Genomic DNA, 18,492 nt, shown 5'->3' with positions numbered 1-18,492 from the left:
ATTAAAAATACAAAAATTAGCCAGGCATGGGGGCACAGCCCTGTAGTCCCAGCTACTTGGGAGGCTGAGGCAGGAGAATTGCTTGAACCCAGGAGGCAGAGGTTACAGTGAGCAGAGATCACGCCACTGTACTGGAGCCTGGGCAACAGAGCGAGACTCCATCTCAAAAGAAAAAAAAAAAAAAAGACAGATGAAGGTTTTCAACTTTCACTGAAGGCAGAGTAGCTTGTTATAGATTAGCCTCCCCACAAAAGCAGTTACAGAAGCTGGACAAAAATGTGCCCCCCACCAAAAACAACTGTTTGAAGGTGATTGGAGACCTCAGTCAGGACTTGAGTGACCAGGCCAAGGTGACCTTGACAGTCTGTAGTGCTTTTCCGACATTTGGTGATTGGTTAACAGTAGAGGGCTAAGAGGTTAAGAAACTGAATATGAAGTGGTAGTTAAGAGGCTGGAGACCCTAGCTGAATGTTTGGCACTCACAGGGCTGAAATGACCTAATGAGAATTTGGGTCCCAGTAAGGAGATGGGACCTTGGTGGGGACCCTAGAAGGGTCACCCCTAGGAGTCCAAATGAATAAAAAATAGACCAGCCGTCACAAAAACTAAAACCTGCTCTGAACCAGCTTAGTCCCAAACTAGATGAAGGTGATCTGCGCTTACTCCAATTGTGTGCCATGAAGTCAAAGTCAGTACTCTCTGGAGGCAGATAAAAGTTTACTAGGAATGCCGTAAGAAAAGACAAGACTCAATGAGAAAGAACAAGAAAAAAACCAATAGAAACACACATGTAAGGAAGATAAGGAAGAAACTTTGTTTTGTTTTTTTGTTTTTTTTTTTTTTTGGAGAAGGAGTCTCGCTCTGTCACCCAGGCTTGAGTGCAGTGGCACGATCTCAGCTCACTGCAACCTCTGCCTCCCAGGTTCGAGCGATTCTCCTGCCTCAGCCTCCCAAGTAGCTGGGATTACAGGCATGCGCCACCATGCCCGGCTAATTTTTGTATTGGCCAGGCTGGTCTGGAACTCCTGACCTCAGGTGGTCCATTCACCTCAGTCTCCCAAATTGCTGGGATTACTGGCATGAGCCACCGCGCCTGACCAGTATTTTGCCACAATTTAAAATAAATAATTTTTTTTTTTTTTCAGGTTTGTGCTCAGACTATATTCTAAATGGTGGCCGACTCCTCTCCAGGCCTTGCTTCCGGCTTTTAGATTGTTTTTGCCTTCTTGTCATCTGCTCGGTAGATGGCAGCTTTCAGATGCTCCTAAGGGGCCAGGAAAGAGAGTGAGAAGCCATAGAGGCTGCCAGGTCGTCCCCCTGAGGGCCCCACCCTCAGCAACTCCCTCAACTGGGTCTCCTGCACTATTGGGGGCCATCTCGACCACCACTTTGCCCTGAGCTTCCTGCTGCTGCAGCTGGGCAGCGCCTCCTTCTCAGAGGCCAGCTGCTGATAGGCGGCCACGTACTGCTGCAGGTGACCCAGGTAATGGTCTCACTGCTGCTGCAGACTCTGAGGCTATTGGCTCTTCAACTCCACCTGCAGGATAGGCACCAGGGTAGGTAGTGGCTGGCTTCCAGATTCTGGGCCCATAAACAGGGTGGCGAGGGCACAGTGGGGCCCTGTTATCTGCCCAGGCCCCTGGCACCTGGCCCCTTCCTCCAGGCCTAAGTGACTGCCTCCCTTGACTAGAGGCCCATGCCTCCCTCCCCAGCCTCAAATCTCACACCCTTCTTCCCACCATTTAAACTGTAGGACACAGACTGGTGGAAAAGCAGAGGGAGCCATCTGCTAAGTTGTGGTGAGGTCGCTCTGTATGATCTCCAGGGTTTTGCAACCACCTCCGCCTGCTCCCCCAGAGCTCAGCCTTCCGCCCCAGCTCCCCCAGCCTCTCCTCCTATTCCTGCAGCCTCACCTCCTGCTCCCGCATCTTCTCCTCCTGCTGCCACAGCCTCATTTCCTGCTCCCGCATCTTCTCCTCCTGCCTCTGCATCTTCTCCTCCTGCTCACACATCTTCTCCTCCTGCTCCCACATCTTCTCCTCCTGCTCCTGCATCATCTCCTCCTTCTCCCAGATCTTCTTCTCCTGCTCCCGTATCTTTTCCTCCTGCCTCCACATCTTTTCTTCCTGCTCCCGTAGCTTCTTCTCCTGCCTCCACATCTTCTCCTCCTGCTCCCGCATCTTCTTCTCCTGCTCACACAGCTTCTCCTCCTGCTCACACATCTTCTCCTCCTGCTCACACATGATCTCCTCCTTCTCCCACAGCTTCTCCTCCTGCTCACACATCTTCTCCTCCTGCTCCCGCATCATCTCATCCTGCTCCTGCATCATCTCCTTCTGCTCCCGTATCTTCTCCTCCTGCCTCCATATCTTCTGCTCCTGCTCCCGTATCTTCTCCTCCTGCTCCCGTATCTTCTCCTCCTGGCTCCACATTTTCTCCTCCTGCCTGCGCATCTTCTCCTCCTGCTCCTGCCTCTTCTTCTCCTGCTCTCGTATATTCTCCTCCTGCTCGTGTATCTTCTCCTCCTGCTCCCGTATCTTCTCATCCTGATTGTGCATATTCTCCTCCTGCTCCTGTATCTTCTCCTCCTGCCTCCACATCTCCTCCTGCTCCTGTATCTTCTCCTCCTGCTCCCGTATCTTCTGCTCCTGCTCCTGTATCTTCTCCTCCTGCCTCCACATCTTCTCCTCCTGCTCCCGCCTCTTCTCCTCCTGCTCCTGTATCTTCTCCTCCTGCTCCCGTATCTTCTGCTCCTGCTCCTGTATCTTCTCCTCCTGCCTCCAAATCTTCTCCTCCTGTTCCCACATCTTCTCTTCCTGCTCCTGCCTCTTCTTCTCCTGCTCCTGTATCTTCTCCTCCTGCTCGTGTATCTTCTCCTCCTGCCTCCAAATCTTCTCCTCCTGCTCCTGCCTCTTCTTCTCCTGCTCCCGTATCTTCTGCTCCTGCTCCTGTATCTTCTCCTCCTGCCTCCAAATCTTCTCCTCCTGCTCCCACATCTTCTCTTCCTGCTCCTGCCTCTTCTTCTCCTGCTCCTGTATCTTCTCCTGCTCGTGCATCTTCTCCTCCTGCCTCCAAATCTTCTCCTCCTGCCTCCACATCTTCTCTTCCTGCTCCCGTATCTTCTCCTCCTGATTGTGCATATTCTTCTCCTGCTCCTGTATCTTCTCCTCCTGCCTCCACGTCTCCTCCTGCTCCTGTATTTTCTCCTCCTGCTCCCGTATCTTCTGCTCCTGCTCCTGTATCTTCTCCTCCTGCCTCCACATCTTCTCCTCCTGCTCCTGCCTCTTCTTTTCCTGCTCCCGTATCTTCTCTTCCTGCTCGTGTATCTTCTCCTCCTGCCTCCAAATCTTCTCCTCCTGCTCCTGCCTCTTCTTCTCCTGCTCCCGTATCTTCTCCTCCTGCTCCCGTATATTCTCCTCCTGCCTCCACATCTTCTCCTCCTGCTCCTGCCTCTTCTTCTCCTGCTCCCGTATCTTCTCCTCCTGCTCCCGTATCTTCTCCTCCTGCTCCTGTATCTTCTCCTCCTGCCTCCACATCTTCTCTTCCTGTTGCTGGTACAGGCGGTTCCACAACTTGTTCTCTTCCACCTGGGCTTGGAGCTTTGCTGACACACTCTGAAGCTCCTTACCCAGGTGGTCAGCCTCCGCCTGCAGGTGCTGCTGGAATAGTGAAAGTGTTGGTTTGAACCTCAGAAGGAAACAGACTCATGAGCTACCCATATAAATGGAATCTATAAAACAATGGTTTTCACCCATGTTCCTTTAAAATATATATTTTTAAGCCCTAACTCTTGAGATTCTGATTCTCCAGGCAGGGCCCCACTTTGTAGATTTTTTAGCACACTCTGGAGGATTCTATGGTGGGACCAGAACAAGGACCCCAATTTTCTAGCTCTTGACTGGAGCCTCCCCATACCCTGCATGATCCCTAGACCATGGTCCCAGCCGGACGGGGATTCCACAACCCCCGGGGGCTGCAGCCGCTTGCCTGTGGCAGCAGGAGCTTGGCCCTCTCCAGCTTCCTTTCTAGCTCCTTTACGTTGAGCTGGATCTCAGACTTTTGAGTCTCTTGGAGTTGAAGTTTTTCTTGGAGTTTGATATTTTTCTGCTTCAGCTCCTCATCGATTATGCTATGGCCAGAGACAGTAGAGAAAGGAATGAACGAAGAACAGAAAGGAACGCTTTGGTGGTCAGCCCTCTGCTTTCACCCCACAACCACAGAACCGTGGCACTGGATGGGACCCCAGGAATTAAAAGTCCCAGGTGGCAGGCCAGAGAGAAGACATGAGTTGCCTGAGGCTACCCCGTGAGTCAGTGGCACAGCCGGCACTAGAGCTTCCCTGTGCACACATGAAAACCTGTATGAGCCTCTCACCATGCCCACCTGTACCCCCACCTCCCAGCACACCCCCCAGGCTAAGAGCCCCCAGACCTCCCATCCCACTTTCCCCCAACCTACGTGTTCCTGTACAGTTCCAGACTCAGGGCGTCCCTCTCCTTCGTTAACTCCTCGATGTACTGCAAATAGAGCAGGTGAAGTCAGGATAGAGCAGGCAGAGGAGCGGCTGGCCGACCACGAACAGCAGCCACAGTGACTCCTCCACACACCACTCCCCACTCCCAGTCACACCTGACATGCTCTCAAGGCACTTCCAAGCCCACAGTCTCATTTGTTTTTCTTTTTTGTTTTGTTTCTTTCTTTCTTTTTCTTTTTCTTCAGGCAGAGTTTCCCTCTTGTTGCCCTGACTGGAGTGCAGTGGCGCAATCTCAGCTCACCACAACCTCCGCCTCCCGGGTTCAAGCGATTCTCCTGCCTCAGCCTCCCAATTAGCTGGGATTACAGGCGTGCGCCACCACAGCTGGCTAACTTTGTATTTTTAGTAGAGATGGGGTTTCTCCAGGTCAGTCAGTCTAGTCTTGAACTCACGACCTCAGGTGATCCGCCCGCCTTGGCCTCCCAAAGTGCTGGTATTACAGGCATGAGCCAGAGCACCTGGCCCTCATTTGTTTTTCAAAGAACTCAGTAAAGGTGGAAGGGACAGAGAAAGAGACTGAATTCATGGCTGGCTAACAGGGGTCCAGAGACATCAGATAATACTGCTGTTGTTGTTACTGTTATTACTACCACTGTTGGAACATTTACTGAGTGCTTCACCAGGCACTGCGCTAACAATCCCATTTAATCCTCACAACCTCCATAGGAGACGGTTACCATTATTACCTCTATCGTGTAGATGAAAAACATGGGGTATTAAGGGTTAAGTGCTTGCCTAAGATCACTTAGAGCTGGGGTTTCAACACCCAGGTATATCTGATTCTCTAAGCCCATTCTTTCGCTGGGGGTAGGGGCACAGGTAAGAAGGAGGACATTAATCCTTTGTTGACATTTTGAAAGGATGATACGTTCAAATAGTCCAAAACTCAGAAAGTACAGAAGGGAAATATCTCCCCCCAACACTGTTCCTCTCTCCTGAGATGTTTATGAATCCTTACAAACATGTTTATTGTATATTACCATAATACATGCACACACACACACACACACACACACACAGGCTCACTCTCTCAACACAAATAATAACATACTCAAGCTACTCTTCTGTACCTTTATGGTACAAGTACCCTAACCATCACTTAGGACTTGGCCAAGGCCACAGTCAAGTATAGGCAGGGTGGGCACTTGGCCTGCGAGCTCTATGTCCAGTGCTTGCTCCCCACAGCACCCCCCAACTCACCCACAGCAGCCGACTCAGCCCCCGTCAGCCTCTAACCACCACACACAAAAGCAGCAAGAAATGGCCACGCTGTCTTCTGAGCAGGACACTCCATCCGACAGAAGGGACTTTTAGGCTCACTCCTCCATCTGCGAAGCCGCGCTCCCAGGGGACGGGGCAGGTGGTTGGACTCACCCTGTCTGCCTTCCTCTTCTGTGTAGTGATAGCAGAGAGGGCCCACTCTAATTCTCTGGAAAACTTCCATGATTCATGGAGGCGGCACACCAGATCCCTGGTCTCTCCTGGAATGAGAGACATTCAGATGCGGCCCAAAGGACTCCCCCTAAAGGCCTGTCAAAGTGCCAGGTTTTAAGATGACAGGGTGCCGGATTCCCACCTTGCAACTGCTGGACAGCATGCTGGCTGTAATAGAGTGCCGTCTGAAGCTCCGTTTTCTGAAATGTAAGGATTTGTGTGGTATGAACCTGGGCCTTTGGGAGAAAAGACAAGCAAGTGCTGAAAGAGAAGCAAAGAAACCTTCTCCACCCTCCACTCACCTCTAGCTCCCTCCTTAGGGCATCCTGATGTTGGTGGCTTGCCTTCGTTTCCTACAGAAAGAGGAAGACAGAGCTCTTACCAGGGGGAGGCAGAGATGGCACAGCAAGAGACATGTCCCCAGAATGGCACCACTGCCCCAGGACAGGCCCACCCATGGGACCAGGTTATCAGGAACCCTGTGGGGAGGGGGTGGAATCTGAAGGGTGAGCCTTCTTCCCCAGGCTGGGTGTGGGCAAGATGAGACTGGGGCCTCTACATCTGAGTGCCCTCCAAACCCAGCAGTCATGTCATGAGTAAACAAAGAAATCACGTTACTTCTTCCAGCTGAGCTCGGTTCTGTTGTTTCTGTGGGGAAGAGTGAAAGGAAGGTGACTGAGGGTGGCCCCCTCGACTCTATTCCCCAGGCCAGGAAGCGGTAGGCAGGGATGGATTTAAAGGTAAAGTTCTTAGACCCAATGGGAACACCAGCTGGTAAACTCTCCTCAACTCCCAGAGAAAAAGGATTTGGGTCTTGGTTGGTTTTTGCCCACAGCCACAGAACTGAAAGTCTGAAACTAGATTCTCTCGAAAAGACAGTCACAGAAACCTTCAGAGATGGAGTGTGAGAAAAGCCCACCCTTCTACCAGCTTGTGATTTAGAAAGGTGCATTCATTCAACAAACATTGAGCACATACGGGCCAGGGACGGTTCTTCACAGTGAGGATATAGGACAGAAAAGGCAGACAGGAGCCCTTGGCCCCGAGGTTTCCATTCTAGTGGGCCTTTAACTCTCAGACTCTCAGAGCTAACAGAAACCTCTGATACTCTCTAACTCTACCTCAGGAAACGCAAGCCTGAGAAGGAAACTTTACAGCAGGCCGTGGACTAGGGATTAACATAAAAACAGCAATGACAAATCTCATTTAAACTTCACCAGTGTAGGTCAAACCACACCACTCCTATTTTGTAGATGTGAAAAGAGAGGCCCAAAGAGCTCAAGGAATTTGCCCTAAATCATATCCCCAGCAGAGGGAGAGGATTCAAACCCAGAATTCTTAACCAGTGCCTGGGAGATCTTCCACAATCTTAACAATTACCCTCCACCACCCCTTGGGCCCTCTGTCCCCAGGAGCCTGGCCAGCCAAGACTCACATCCTCTGGTGAGTGGCAACCACCAGAAGTGGTTGTCTCAGGGTTAGCGCCATTATTTATGTTCTTCTTTTTGGTGTCGCTTGCTCCTGTACCAACACGAGGGTTGGCCTGGGGATGAGAGTCTCTCAACTGTGGAAAGGAAGAGCAGTGATACTCATGAGAACTACAAGCTCCTACAGTCACATTCTGCTTTACAGTTTATACAAAATACTCTTATACACCATGTGATTTAATGCCACCAACAACTGTAGGAAGTGTTGTCACAATCACTTAGTGACTGAGAGGGATTGATAGCATGGCTGAACAAAAGGCAATAATGGAACTTAAACTCAGTCTTCTGGCTCTGAGCTCTGGGATTTTGCCACAACTCAGCAGCTGCCAGGGACCAAAACCAGAGGCAGAGGTCGAAAAGCAAATATTAAGTAGGCAGGAACTGTACACTGTGTGGTTTAGAGTCATACATCCTCACATGTCTGTTAGTGTGAAGAACTGCACCACTACCTCTCAAAATTTATATTAATGTATCCTAATGGCAGAAGGCAGCCTTTCTTTGAAATCTGGGAATGTAACAGAAAGAGGACAACCCAACCCTCATTTCAGAGAGAAGTCTTACATATTCTTATAAATTTATCTGACTGTCACCCCTAAGTACATTAATGTTTTGTCTCTCAGTAGACTCAAAGGAAACTGATGCTTCAGAAAGATACCCCGTATTTATCCTGTGGCACTCAAAGTACCCCAGGTGGAGATGAGATGAGGAAGATTCAAGCTGTCAAGTTCAGTTTCCCAAGATCTGTTCCACAGAAGATAGGCAGATCTTACTCCAGAAACCACTGACTGAGGGGCACTCTGGTCCCAGAACAATGCAGAATTCAAATCTGAGGTGGAGAACTCAGAAACAATGTTTGAGTCTCTCTGGAGAGTAGAAGCCTGGGAGAAAACCAAACCAAACCAGTTCTCCCATTGCCACCCAGAGACACTGTCAATGTGTTGAGCTCATGGGGGAGGTGTCGGCTTTTCACACTGTCAGTGTCTGTATTAAGGAAGTAAGGCAGCCTGAAACCTCTCTCTCCTAGGTCCCACAGTCCCCAGTGCCCTTCCAGCTGGAAACCTGTGCTACAACCAGAGGAACCAGAAATGGGCAAGAACACTTAGGGGACTGGGTCCTAAGACCAAAGACCAGTCTCGTGGCAGTAATGACAGTTCCTAGAGGGACTGTGACATCACTACATTCCACTCCTCAGTGGACTGGTGGGGAGGACACGTGAGTGCAATGCCCAAGTTGCCACTTTGAGATTGGGGAGGGGGGGGGTCACAGGATTGGGACCCAGGTCCTTGGAGATGCAAGCCCCAAGAGCCCAGGGAGGTCAGGCTTTGGGTGGTGGGAGGTGAGGGCCGAGTATGGAGCAGGGAGCCCCAGGAGTCACCTGTCCAAAGTGACCATGGGCCAACTAGTGAGGGCAGGTTCTGGGGCACCCAGGTCCTTGGAGACCTGAGCCCAAAGAGCCCAAGGAGGTCAGGTTTGGGGTAGCAGGAGGTAAGGGCAGAGTATGGAGTGGGAAGCCCTGGGAGTCACCAGCTCAAAGTCACCCTGGGGTGACTGGTGAGGGCAGGGGCAGGACTCACGAGGGGGTTGGGCTGGCTCACAAGATTTGGGTGTGGGGAGCCCAGAGGCACTGTGTGTGGGGGGGGTCCCAGCCTGGTGTGCCTCAGCAGTGGCACAGACTCTGACAGCAGCTTGACTGTCAGAGGGCACCTGGGGCTGGGTTGGGGTGCCACAACCTGGTGCATTTTACCTTTTCCTTGGCCTTGGCCAATTTGATCTGTGGGGTTTCTTCGGACATCATGGGATGGGTAGGGCGGTGGGGTTGGGGCCACATCAGCACAATCCAGGCGAGGACAACTATACACCTCCAGTCACCTACCAGGTAGCTGTGTGACTGAGCCAGAGGAGGCGTAACCAGGGCCACACTAGAATGCAGAATAGGGGCGTGGCCTTAATGCTTCAAGCCTATTGGTCAATGAGAAAGATGCAAGGGAAAGGAGGCGTGGCCTGACAACAGCCTATCATGAACGACCTGTGATGTCAAAAGGAAAGCCACCCATGTAACTGCTGTCCCCGCCCACTCCAGGAGAGGGACGGGGCTGGCTTTCACTTTAAAAACTTTAAAACTGTATTACCTCAATTGAGGTACAAATCCTATTAAAATGGAAATTTTTTAGTGTGCTTGATGATTGATAAAGCAGACTATATTATCGAACATTCCACTAAGATAAATAATCACAATGATTTCTCTTTTTTGGAAAAAATTTTTCTTATTCTCCTACATTATTGTTAAGGGTTTTTTGTTTTTTTTTAAACAAAAAACAAAATAAACAAAAACAAGAAACATGTCTAACATCTTTAAAAACACAAAGATTTTGAGCCAGGCCTGGTGCCTCATGCCTGTAATCCCAGCACTTTGGGATGCTGGGGTGGGTGGATCACCTGAGTTCAGGAGTTCAAGACCAGCTTGGCCAACATGATGAAACCCTGTCTCTATTAAAAAATACAAAACTAGCTGGGCATGGTGGCAGGTACCTGTAATCCCAGCTACTTGGGAGGCTGAAGCAGGAGAATCCCTTGAACCTGGGAGGTGGAGGTTGCAGTGAGCCAAAATTGTGCCACTACACTTCAGCCTGGGCTACAGAACAAGACTCTGTCTCTACACACACACACACACACACACACACACACACACACACACACACGGAAAGCTTTCCATTTAATAAGCACTCAAAGTTCTTTACAAGTTTAAAACACATACAGGACCCTCTAAAGTAAGGCTAAATGCTAAGTGATGGGGGAGAGAAAAAGGACATAACTAACTCCCACTCTCATGAGATTAATCACTAAATCCTATTTTTCTAGAATCACCTGGCCTCTCTAAGCCCTGCAAATGAAACTGCATTTCTCACTTGATACTTGGCTATGACTTGCAATCATGAAAACCAAGAATTGTGTTCTGTCACTGTGTAGTGCTTGCTACCTGGGATCAAGGGTTGACTTTTTCATGATTTGCTCCATTACCTGTGTGCTTCTTATCCCAGACCAAACTAAGCTTTTTTCTAAAGTTCTACAATTTACAGTTAGTAGATAAGAGTGGTTCTCAAAAATATAGTCTCTGAACCAGGAGCACCTGAGAATGTCATGGATGTAAATTCTCAGGCCCCTCCCTAGACCTGATGAATCAGAAACTCTGGAGTAGGGACCAGCAATCCATGCTGCAATAAGCCCTCCAGGTGTTCGGGAACTGCTGGCATACAGCAGGTAGAAAAATGTGTTTCCTTCTGTAGGTCCAAAGCCAGGGATACTATATGTTCTGTCTCGATATGAAACAATGACATGCAATTAAAAGACATAAATCTCCTTCCTACTTCCACCCTCTAGCCAAAATGTTTTATTTTTATGAGTTCAAATGGAAAGCGAATGGCAATCAGAGGTTTCGTCTAAAAAGTATGTTTACAAGTATCAGGTCTCATCCAGCCTGATCTCATCCAGTATCATTTATATCATCTTACATCTAATATTGTAGAAAAGGATCTTCACAATGTAAGACTCAGGCACACTAGGAGTTCTATGATAAAAGACCAACTAGATCTGAATGTCCAGACTTCCTAGAGAAGAAAAGTGGAATCACTTGACCTCCTGACCTCGTGATCTGCCCACCTTGGCCTCCCAAAGTCCTGGCATTCCAGGCATGAGCCACCGCGCCTGGCCTTATTTTGTTTCGAGGAGTGCCTTTTGGTAAAGGGTGCCCAGGAGAACAATGGCTGTGGAGACGGGCAGGTGCCCTCCCTGCTGTGCAAGTGGCTGACGTCCTGGCCCTGGGCTCTGCCCAGGACTGCCATGTGCCCTTTTTGCAGTTGCCTTGGCAGTGGGTGAGCCCAGTTCTCTCCACCAGCTGAGGCCCAGGCTGCAGTGGTGCTGGCCAGAGAGAATGGAGTTAGCGGCCAGGGACCTGCGGCAATCCACAGCAGGAGTCAGAGCCTGACTTTCCTGTCCGGGGAGTGAGATGGTGGATCTCGTGGTGTTCAAGGATTCATCCAGCTCTGTTTTCCTGGGCCAAGGGTTTGTCCCAAGACCTGTGGCTGATGCCCTGGGCTCCAGCCTCTCTATCCAAGGGAGCAGGGCTGAGCAGAAGTCCGCCTCCGCATTCCTGGCTTTTCATCCCCATCCTGAGCTGCCTGTCTCTGGCTTCCCCATCAGTGCTGGTGCCCCTTGAGGAGGAGCCTCCCAGAGGAAGAGTTGGCCAAAAGGGGTGTTTATGTGTGACTTGGAAGGCAGAAGGAAAGATACAGCAGTTGCTGTCTGGAGGCGGCCGTGGCTGTCCAGCGTCACTGGCCAGGTCGAGGTCCATTCTGCCTGTGCACAGCAAGTCCATCACTGTGACACGGGTTTTGCAAAAGAAAAGATAGATTCACAAGACCGCTAAGTGAGGAGGTGGGAGAACAGCGCTCAAATCTTGATCTCCCTGGAGATAAGGCTGAGGGCTGTTTCTAGGTTAGGGAAGTGTGATGGTCTAAGATGTTGGGGGAGGTGATTGGCAGTGGGGAAAAATGAAGTAACAGGTTCATTTTGTGCAAGTGTCATCAGGCAGCTGGCTGAACTTGGTGGCTCATGCCTGTAATCCCAACACTTTGGGAGGCAAAGGCGGGCAGATCACCTGAGGTCAGGAGTGTGAGACCAGCCTAGCCAACATGGTGAAACCCTGTCTCTATGAAAAATACAAAAATTAGGCTGGACATGACGGCTCATGCCTGTAATCCCAGCACTTTGGGAGGCCGAGGCAGGTGGATCACGAGGTCAGGAGATCGAGACCATCCTGGCTAAAACGGTGAAACCCCATCTCTACTAAAAAAAAAAAAAATACAAAAAATTAGCCGGGCATGGTGGTGGGCACCTATAGTCCCAGCTACTTGGGAGGCTGAGGCAGGACAATGGTGCGAACCCACAAGACGGAGCTTGCAGGGAGCTGAGATCGCACCACTGCACTCCAGCCTGCGCAACAGATCGAGACTCTGTCTCAGAAAAAAAAGAAAAAAAAACAAAAATTAGCTGGGTGTGGTGGTGTGCACCTGTAATCCCAGCTACTCGGGAGGCTGAGGTGGGAGAAGTGCTTAAACTCAGGCAGCAGAGGTTGCAGTGAGCTGAGATCACGCCACTGCAGTGGTAGCCTGGGCCACAGAGCAAGACCTTGTCGCAAAAAAAAAAAAAAAAAAAAAGTGTCATCAGGCTTCTTGGCATTTCACTGGACATAAGTACAGAAAATGGTGGCATTAGCATGATCTGAAGGTGGAGTGTTGGGCTCTGAAGGTGGAGTTTTGGACCCTCTGACGTCAAAATGGACCTTTTCTCAGGCACGTGCACAGGTCCAGTTAAAGGGTCAGTGGTCTCAACCGGTTTGAATTGGACAGGAGTTGGCCCAAGGTCCTGAAAGACAATGGAAGCACCATGGCCATGGTGACCTATGAATGTTATCTATAATGCAGCCAGTGAAGGTTGAGTTTCAGCGGTCAGTGTTCCGTGGCCTTCGGGTTCATGGAAAAAGGAAAAAAACAGTAATACGAAGCAAGCGGCCGAAAGCAAGCAGGGCAGGCTGCCCTGCACTGTGACCTGCTGTGGCCCCAAGTCCAGCACCAGTCACTTCATCGCAGACCCACAGATGGGGGCTCCACAAGGTACAGTGGCCCAGAGACCTCTCCAGGGCCTCGCCTTTGGAGGTCCTACTTAGGTGGCTGAGCATGCTTCAGCTTCTCAGAGTGACTGATTGGTGACCTCCTCGCTGACGCTCCAGTGGCCTCCCCACACCTCCAGTTCCCAGCCCCTCCACAATCCTGTAAGGTCTAATTCCACAGCAAATCCCTTCGCCTGTGCTCACATGGTTCTGCTTCTTCCCTGACTGAATCCTGACACTTCCTTCAAGGTGGGCGTAACCGGCGAGCGCTCTCTGGGCCCTGGGAATGCACCTGAACCAGGATGCCCCTCCCCAGGGGCTTTCCCTTCTTCAGCAGCTCCAGAGGGAGGCTTGCTTCCCTCAGCCCTTAGCAGAATGATTTGTTAAAAGGGTCACATCAGCCCCACACTAGCCCGAAAGGCCTCAGGGACGGGGCAGGGTCTTTGATCCCCATCTCTTAGGGCGGTGAGGAGGAAGCCACAATATGCTGGGTACCTGCTTGGTGCTAGATACTTCACCATTTTATCCTCGCAAGAAGCTACTGCCCCAGCTTGCCGTGAAAAGCTGATAGGGAGGGAGGTTGCTGGAGCTGGAGTTTGACCCCACACTTGAATCCACGCTTACCAAGTACCAAAGCCCACAGGTCCCTTGACCTGCCCACCTGCCCACAGCTGCGGCGGCAGGGATTTCTGCCCATGTCTGGCCTCTGCTGGGTCCTGAGGTCCTGGCTCCTGGGCCTTGCTGCTCTCTGCATCCCATGGCTCCCCCTAGGAGGAAGGAAGTCTTGGAAAGGATGCATTCAACTGTCCAGTCTCTATAATAATTATTATTTTATAGATATACATACATATATATTATTGTTATATATATTTTCTGAGCACCATTCTGAATCTTTGTGTTCCACACACATTGTTTTCTCTCCCAATACCTTTCAGTCCATTTTTCTGCCCAGAAATCCTAAGTGTCCTTTAAGTATCAGCTCGAATTGTATCTCTTGATGAAGCCTGTCCTGAGCACTCATAGAATTCATTCATCCTTCCAATGCACTCAAGACTTACCTCTGTAACAAGTGCATTTGGAATACACTGCTTATTGCTTCACCAAGTCTTATTAGGTGCTTCACTGATAGGCAATTAGGCGCGTACCCATAATCCTAGCTACTCAGGAGGTTGAGGCAGGAGAATCGTTTGAACCTGGGAGGCAGAGGATGCAGTGAACCAAGATCACGCCACTGCACTCCAGCCTGGGCGACCAAGCCAGACTGTGCAAAAAAAAAAAAAGCCTGGGTGCGGTGGCTCATGCCTATAATCTCAGCACTTTGGGAGGCCAAGGCGGGCTGATCACCTGAGGTCGGGAGTTCGAGACCAGCCTGACCAACATGGAGAAACCCCATCCCTACTAAAAATACAAAATTAGCAGACAAAATTACTAAAAATACAAAATTAGCGGGCGTGGTGGTGCATGACTGTAATCTCAGCTAGTTGGGAGGCTGAGGCAGGAGAATCGCTTGAACCCAGGAGGTGGAGGTTGCGGTGAGCTGAGTCACACCATTGCACTCCAGCCTGGGCAACAAGAGCGAAACTCCGTCTCAACCAACCAACCAACCGAACGAAAAACAAAACAAAAGAAAAAACACAGTGTAACAAGTTATTATAAAGTCACTGCCCAGGGACCAGCTTGCCTGTCCTGTGCCTCTCGAGGGAAGCTCCCGCCCACTGTTCTTCAGAGTTTTATATCTTAAGTACAGGAGTCAACAAACTAGGCCTATGCACCACATCTGGCACCCAGCCTTTATTTATTTATTTTTTGAGATGGAGTCTCTCTCTGTCCCCCAGGTTGCAGTGGAGTGGCACGATCTCTGCTCACTGCAACCTCCGCCTCCTGGGTTCAAGCAATTCTCCTGACTCAGCCTCCCGTGTAGCTGGGATTACAGGTGCACACCACCACGCCTAGCTAATTTTTGTATTTTTGGTAGAGACGGGCGTTGGCCTCTCAAAGTGCTGGGATTACAGGCATGAGCCATGATGCCTGACCCAGCCTTTTTTAAAATGAAGGTTTTGGCCAGCACGGTGGCTCACGTCTGTAATCCCAGCACTTTGGGAGGCCAAGGCAGGCGGATAACCTAAGGTCAGGCGTTCGAACCCAGCCTGGCCAACAAGGTGAAACTCCGTCTCTACCAAAAACACAAAAATTAGCCAGGAGTGATGGCATGCACATGTAATGCCAGCTACTTGGGAGCCTGAGGCAGGAGAATCACTTGAACCCAGGAGGCGGAGCTTGCAGTGAGCCGAGATCACACGATTGCACTCCATCCAGCCTTGGCAAGAAGAGCGAAACTCCATCTCAAAATATAAAAAATAAAAAATGATGCCCTTTTTTGTCTCTCAACCCTTTTTATTTTATTTTATTTTATTTTGAGACAGGGTCTCACTCTGTTGCCCAGGTTGGAGTGCAGGAGCCTGATCTTAGCTCACTGCAGCCTCGACCTCCCCAGCTCACATGATCCTCCCCCCTCAGCCTTCCAAATAGCTGGGACCACAGGTGGGCACCACCATGCCCGCCTAATTTTTGTATTTTTTGTAGAAATGGGATTATGCCATGTTGCCCAGGCTGATCTTGAACTTCAGGGCTCAAGTAGTCTCTCTGCCTCCACCTCCCGAAGTGCTGGGATTACAGGCGTGAGCCACCATGCCCAGCCCTGCTTTAAATTAAAGTGTATTTCACTTGATATTAGTACAGCCACTTCGGTGGGTTTTTGCTTACTATTTAAATGTTGTATCTTTGTATCCTTTTACTTTCAATCTGTTCATTTTAATTTAAAATGTTTATCTTATAGATAGCACATTGATGGATCATATTTTCTTTTTTAATCCTTTCAGCCAGTCGGCTTTTCTTTTTTTGTGAGACAGAGTTTTGCTCGTCACCCAGGCTGGAGTGCAATGGTGTGATCTCAGCTCACTGCAACCGCTGCCTCCTGGGTTCAAGCGATTCTACAGCCTCAGCCTCCTGAGTAGTTGGGATTACAGGCGCCTGAAACCGTGCGTGACTAATTTTCATATTTTTAATAGAGACGGGGGTTTCTTCATGTTGGTCAGGCTGGTCTTGAACTCCTGACCTCAGGTGATCCACCACCTCAGCCTCCCAAAGTGCTGGGATTACAGGCATAAGCCACCGCACCCGGCCAAAGTGGTGGATTTTTTTTCTCAGAAAATCTATTCCATTCTTTTTCCAGAAACCAAGTTTATACAACTAAAATAAATATTTATACTCCAATTTTTTTGTTCTGAGGTCTTATTGAGTTTTAATAGAATTTCATCTTTACATGTTTAGAAAAATTAGAAAATATAGATAAAACATAACTAAGTAAATAATAACATCTTTTCCTTCTGTTCAAAGTTCATTACTATTAGCCAAGTGCAGTGGCTCACACTTGTAATCCCAGCATTTTGGGAGACAGAGGCGGATGGATCACTTGAGCCTAGGAGTTCCACATCAGCCTGGGCAACATGGCAAAACCCGGTCTCTACAAAAAATACAAAAATTAGCTAGGTGTGGTTGCTTGTGCCTGCAGTCCTAGCTACTGGCAAGGCTGAGGTTGAGAACCACCTGAACCCGGTAAGTCAAGGCTGCAGTGGTGCAGCCTCTGTCCCCCAGGCTGGAGTGCAGAGGTGCAATCTCGGCTCACTGCAATCTCCACCTCCTAGGTTCAAGCAATCCTCCTGCCTCAGCCTCCCAAGTAGCCGGGATTACAGGTGCGCACCACCACACCAGGCTAATTTTTGTATTTTTAGTAGAAAAGGGGCCTCACCATGTTGGCCAGGCTGATCTTGAACTCCTGACCTCAAATAATCCACCTGCCTCGGCCTCCCAAAGTGCTGGGATTACAGGCGTGACCACCATGCCCTTTTCCTTCTTAGAGGCAGGATCTCACTTTGTCGCCCAGGCTGGAGTGCAGTGGCATGATCTCAGCTCACTGTAGCATTGACCTCCCAGGCTGAGGTGATTCTCCTGCCTCAGCCTCCTGAGCAGCTGAGCTCACAGGTGTGCACCACCACACCTGGCTAATTGTTAATTTTTTTTTTTTAGAGATGGGGTCTTGCTATGTTGCCCAGTCTGGCAACATGGGATCCTCCAACTCCTGGCTTTGAAGGATCCTCCCACTTCGGCCTCCCAAAGCCCTGAAAATTACAGACGTGAGCCACCATGCCCAGCCTATATTGTTTCATAGTTCTTCAATGTCGTTTTGTGGTCGCTGGAGGTCTGTTTCCTTCTTGGATTCCCTGCACAGTGCTTCCACAGCTGCTCCACGTAATCTGCCCAAGACTTCTGCTGCATTCAGTTGAACACACAGGAGAAAACTCTTCACTCCCCAGCCGACCACACAAAGATCCGTTCTCATCCCCAGGGCAGCTGGTCGCGCCACTCGACCCGCGCCCTGGATAGCTCCAGTTGGTGTGAGCGCGACCAGCCGCCGCGTGATTAAGAGCGCTCGGGGCCGGGCAGTCTCCCGTGGGAGTGGGGGCGTGGGTGAGTGCGACGGAAATCCCGCCTTCCAGCGCCCGCGCTTGACCCTGGCCTCAGTGAGCTCCAAGTAGGAAGACAAGCTGGATTGCAGGAAGCGGGAGAGTCGGGAGGACGGCGAAGCGCTCCTCTTCACCATTGGCTGCGCCCGCGGAGCAGCCTCGTGGCGATTGGCCGTACGCGGGGATGCGCGGTATTCTCGCATGGGCCCGCCCCTAGGGCAGTTAGAGGCGCCGGGGTGGTGGGCTGAGCCAGCGGCTGCCGGGAGGCCATGTCCGCAGGCCGGCGGGGCTACGCGGCCCGGCCCTGCTTGTCAGGGCCTGGCCTGGGGCACCGGGGCGGCCGGCGGCGGAGGCGGTGCGGGCGCGGGGCTGGCGGGCGGCGGAGCCTGGGAGGCAGGCGTGGGCGCGGCGGCCGCACCCGGGCCTGCGCGGATAGTCTGCGGGGCGGTCTCGGGCCTCTCTCCATCTCTTAAGTGGTGGTGGCTGTGGGTCTTTCTGCAGGCGATCCTTTTGAGTAATTTGTTTCACGGACGCGCCGTGCTGTGGGGTAAAGCAGCAGTATGCTGCTTTCATCTGTCCGTGAAAACGGTGGGTTTCCTGTCGTGTGTGTGTGTACCTTGTGCATTTGAGGGCAGATGATATTGTGACTTGGCCTCCCGTGACCGTCCATTCTCAAGGTCTCGCCAGCGTGGTGCAGAAACCCGGCACACCGTGCTTACCTTGGAAGGAGGCTTTCCCTTCCCCACCTCCCTTTCCCTCCATCTCTCCCTGTTTCCCCCTCTCCCCCTCACTCCCTCCCGTCCCCCAGCTGTTCTCTCCCCTCTTGCTGTTCTCTCTCGCTCTCTCTTT

At 50.8% G+C, this 18,492-nt stretch overlaps 1 protein-coding gene across 1 annotated transcript; it reads right to left on the bottom strand.

The window, feature by feature from the left end:
- Positions 1-1,895: 1,895 nt before the first annotated feature.
- Positions 1,896-17,846, bottom strand: LOC115897560 (golgin subfamily A member 6-like protein 1). The gene is made up of 12 exons (XM_030930817.1): positions 17,499-17,846; positions 13,745-13,887; positions 9,200-9,374; positions 7,404-7,532; positions 6,271-6,321; positions 6,111-6,204; positions 5,909-6,015; positions 4,459-4,517; positions 3,988-4,129; positions 2,863-3,659; positions 2,322-2,778; positions 1,896-2,237 (listed from the first exon to the last, which is right to left on the bottom strand). Exons 1-12 carry the CDS (start codon positions 17,844-17,846, stop codon positions 1,896-1,898), a joined length of 2,844 nt encoding a protein of 947 aa, XP_030786677.1.
- Between the last annotated feature and the right edge of the window lie 646 nt (positions 17,847-18,492).

The sequence above is a fragment of the Rhinopithecus roxellana genome, chromosome 5 (assembly GCF_007565055.1).
Source record: "Rhinopithecus roxellana isolate Shanxi Qingling chromosome 5, ASM756505v1, whole genome shotgun sequence".
NCBI lineage: Eukaryota > Metazoa > Chordata > Mammalia > Primates > Cercopithecidae > Rhinopithecus > Rhinopithecus roxellana.
This window is presented reverse-complemented; position numbering and strand designations above follow the sequence as displayed.

Coding starts and splice junctions, on each gene's coding strand:
- LOC115897560 (XM_030930817.1), bottom strand. CDS start 17,846: ATGCGAGAATACCGCGCATCCCCGCGTACGGCCAATCGCCACGAGGCT. Junction 2,779..2,862: donor CAGGAGGAGAAGATACACGA/GCAGGAGGAGAA, acceptor GAAGATTTGGAG/GCAGGAGGAGAAGATACAGG. Junction 2,238..2,321: donor AGCAGAAGGAGATGATGCAG/GAGCAGGATGAG, acceptor GAGATCATGTGT/GAGCAGGAGGAGAAGATGTG.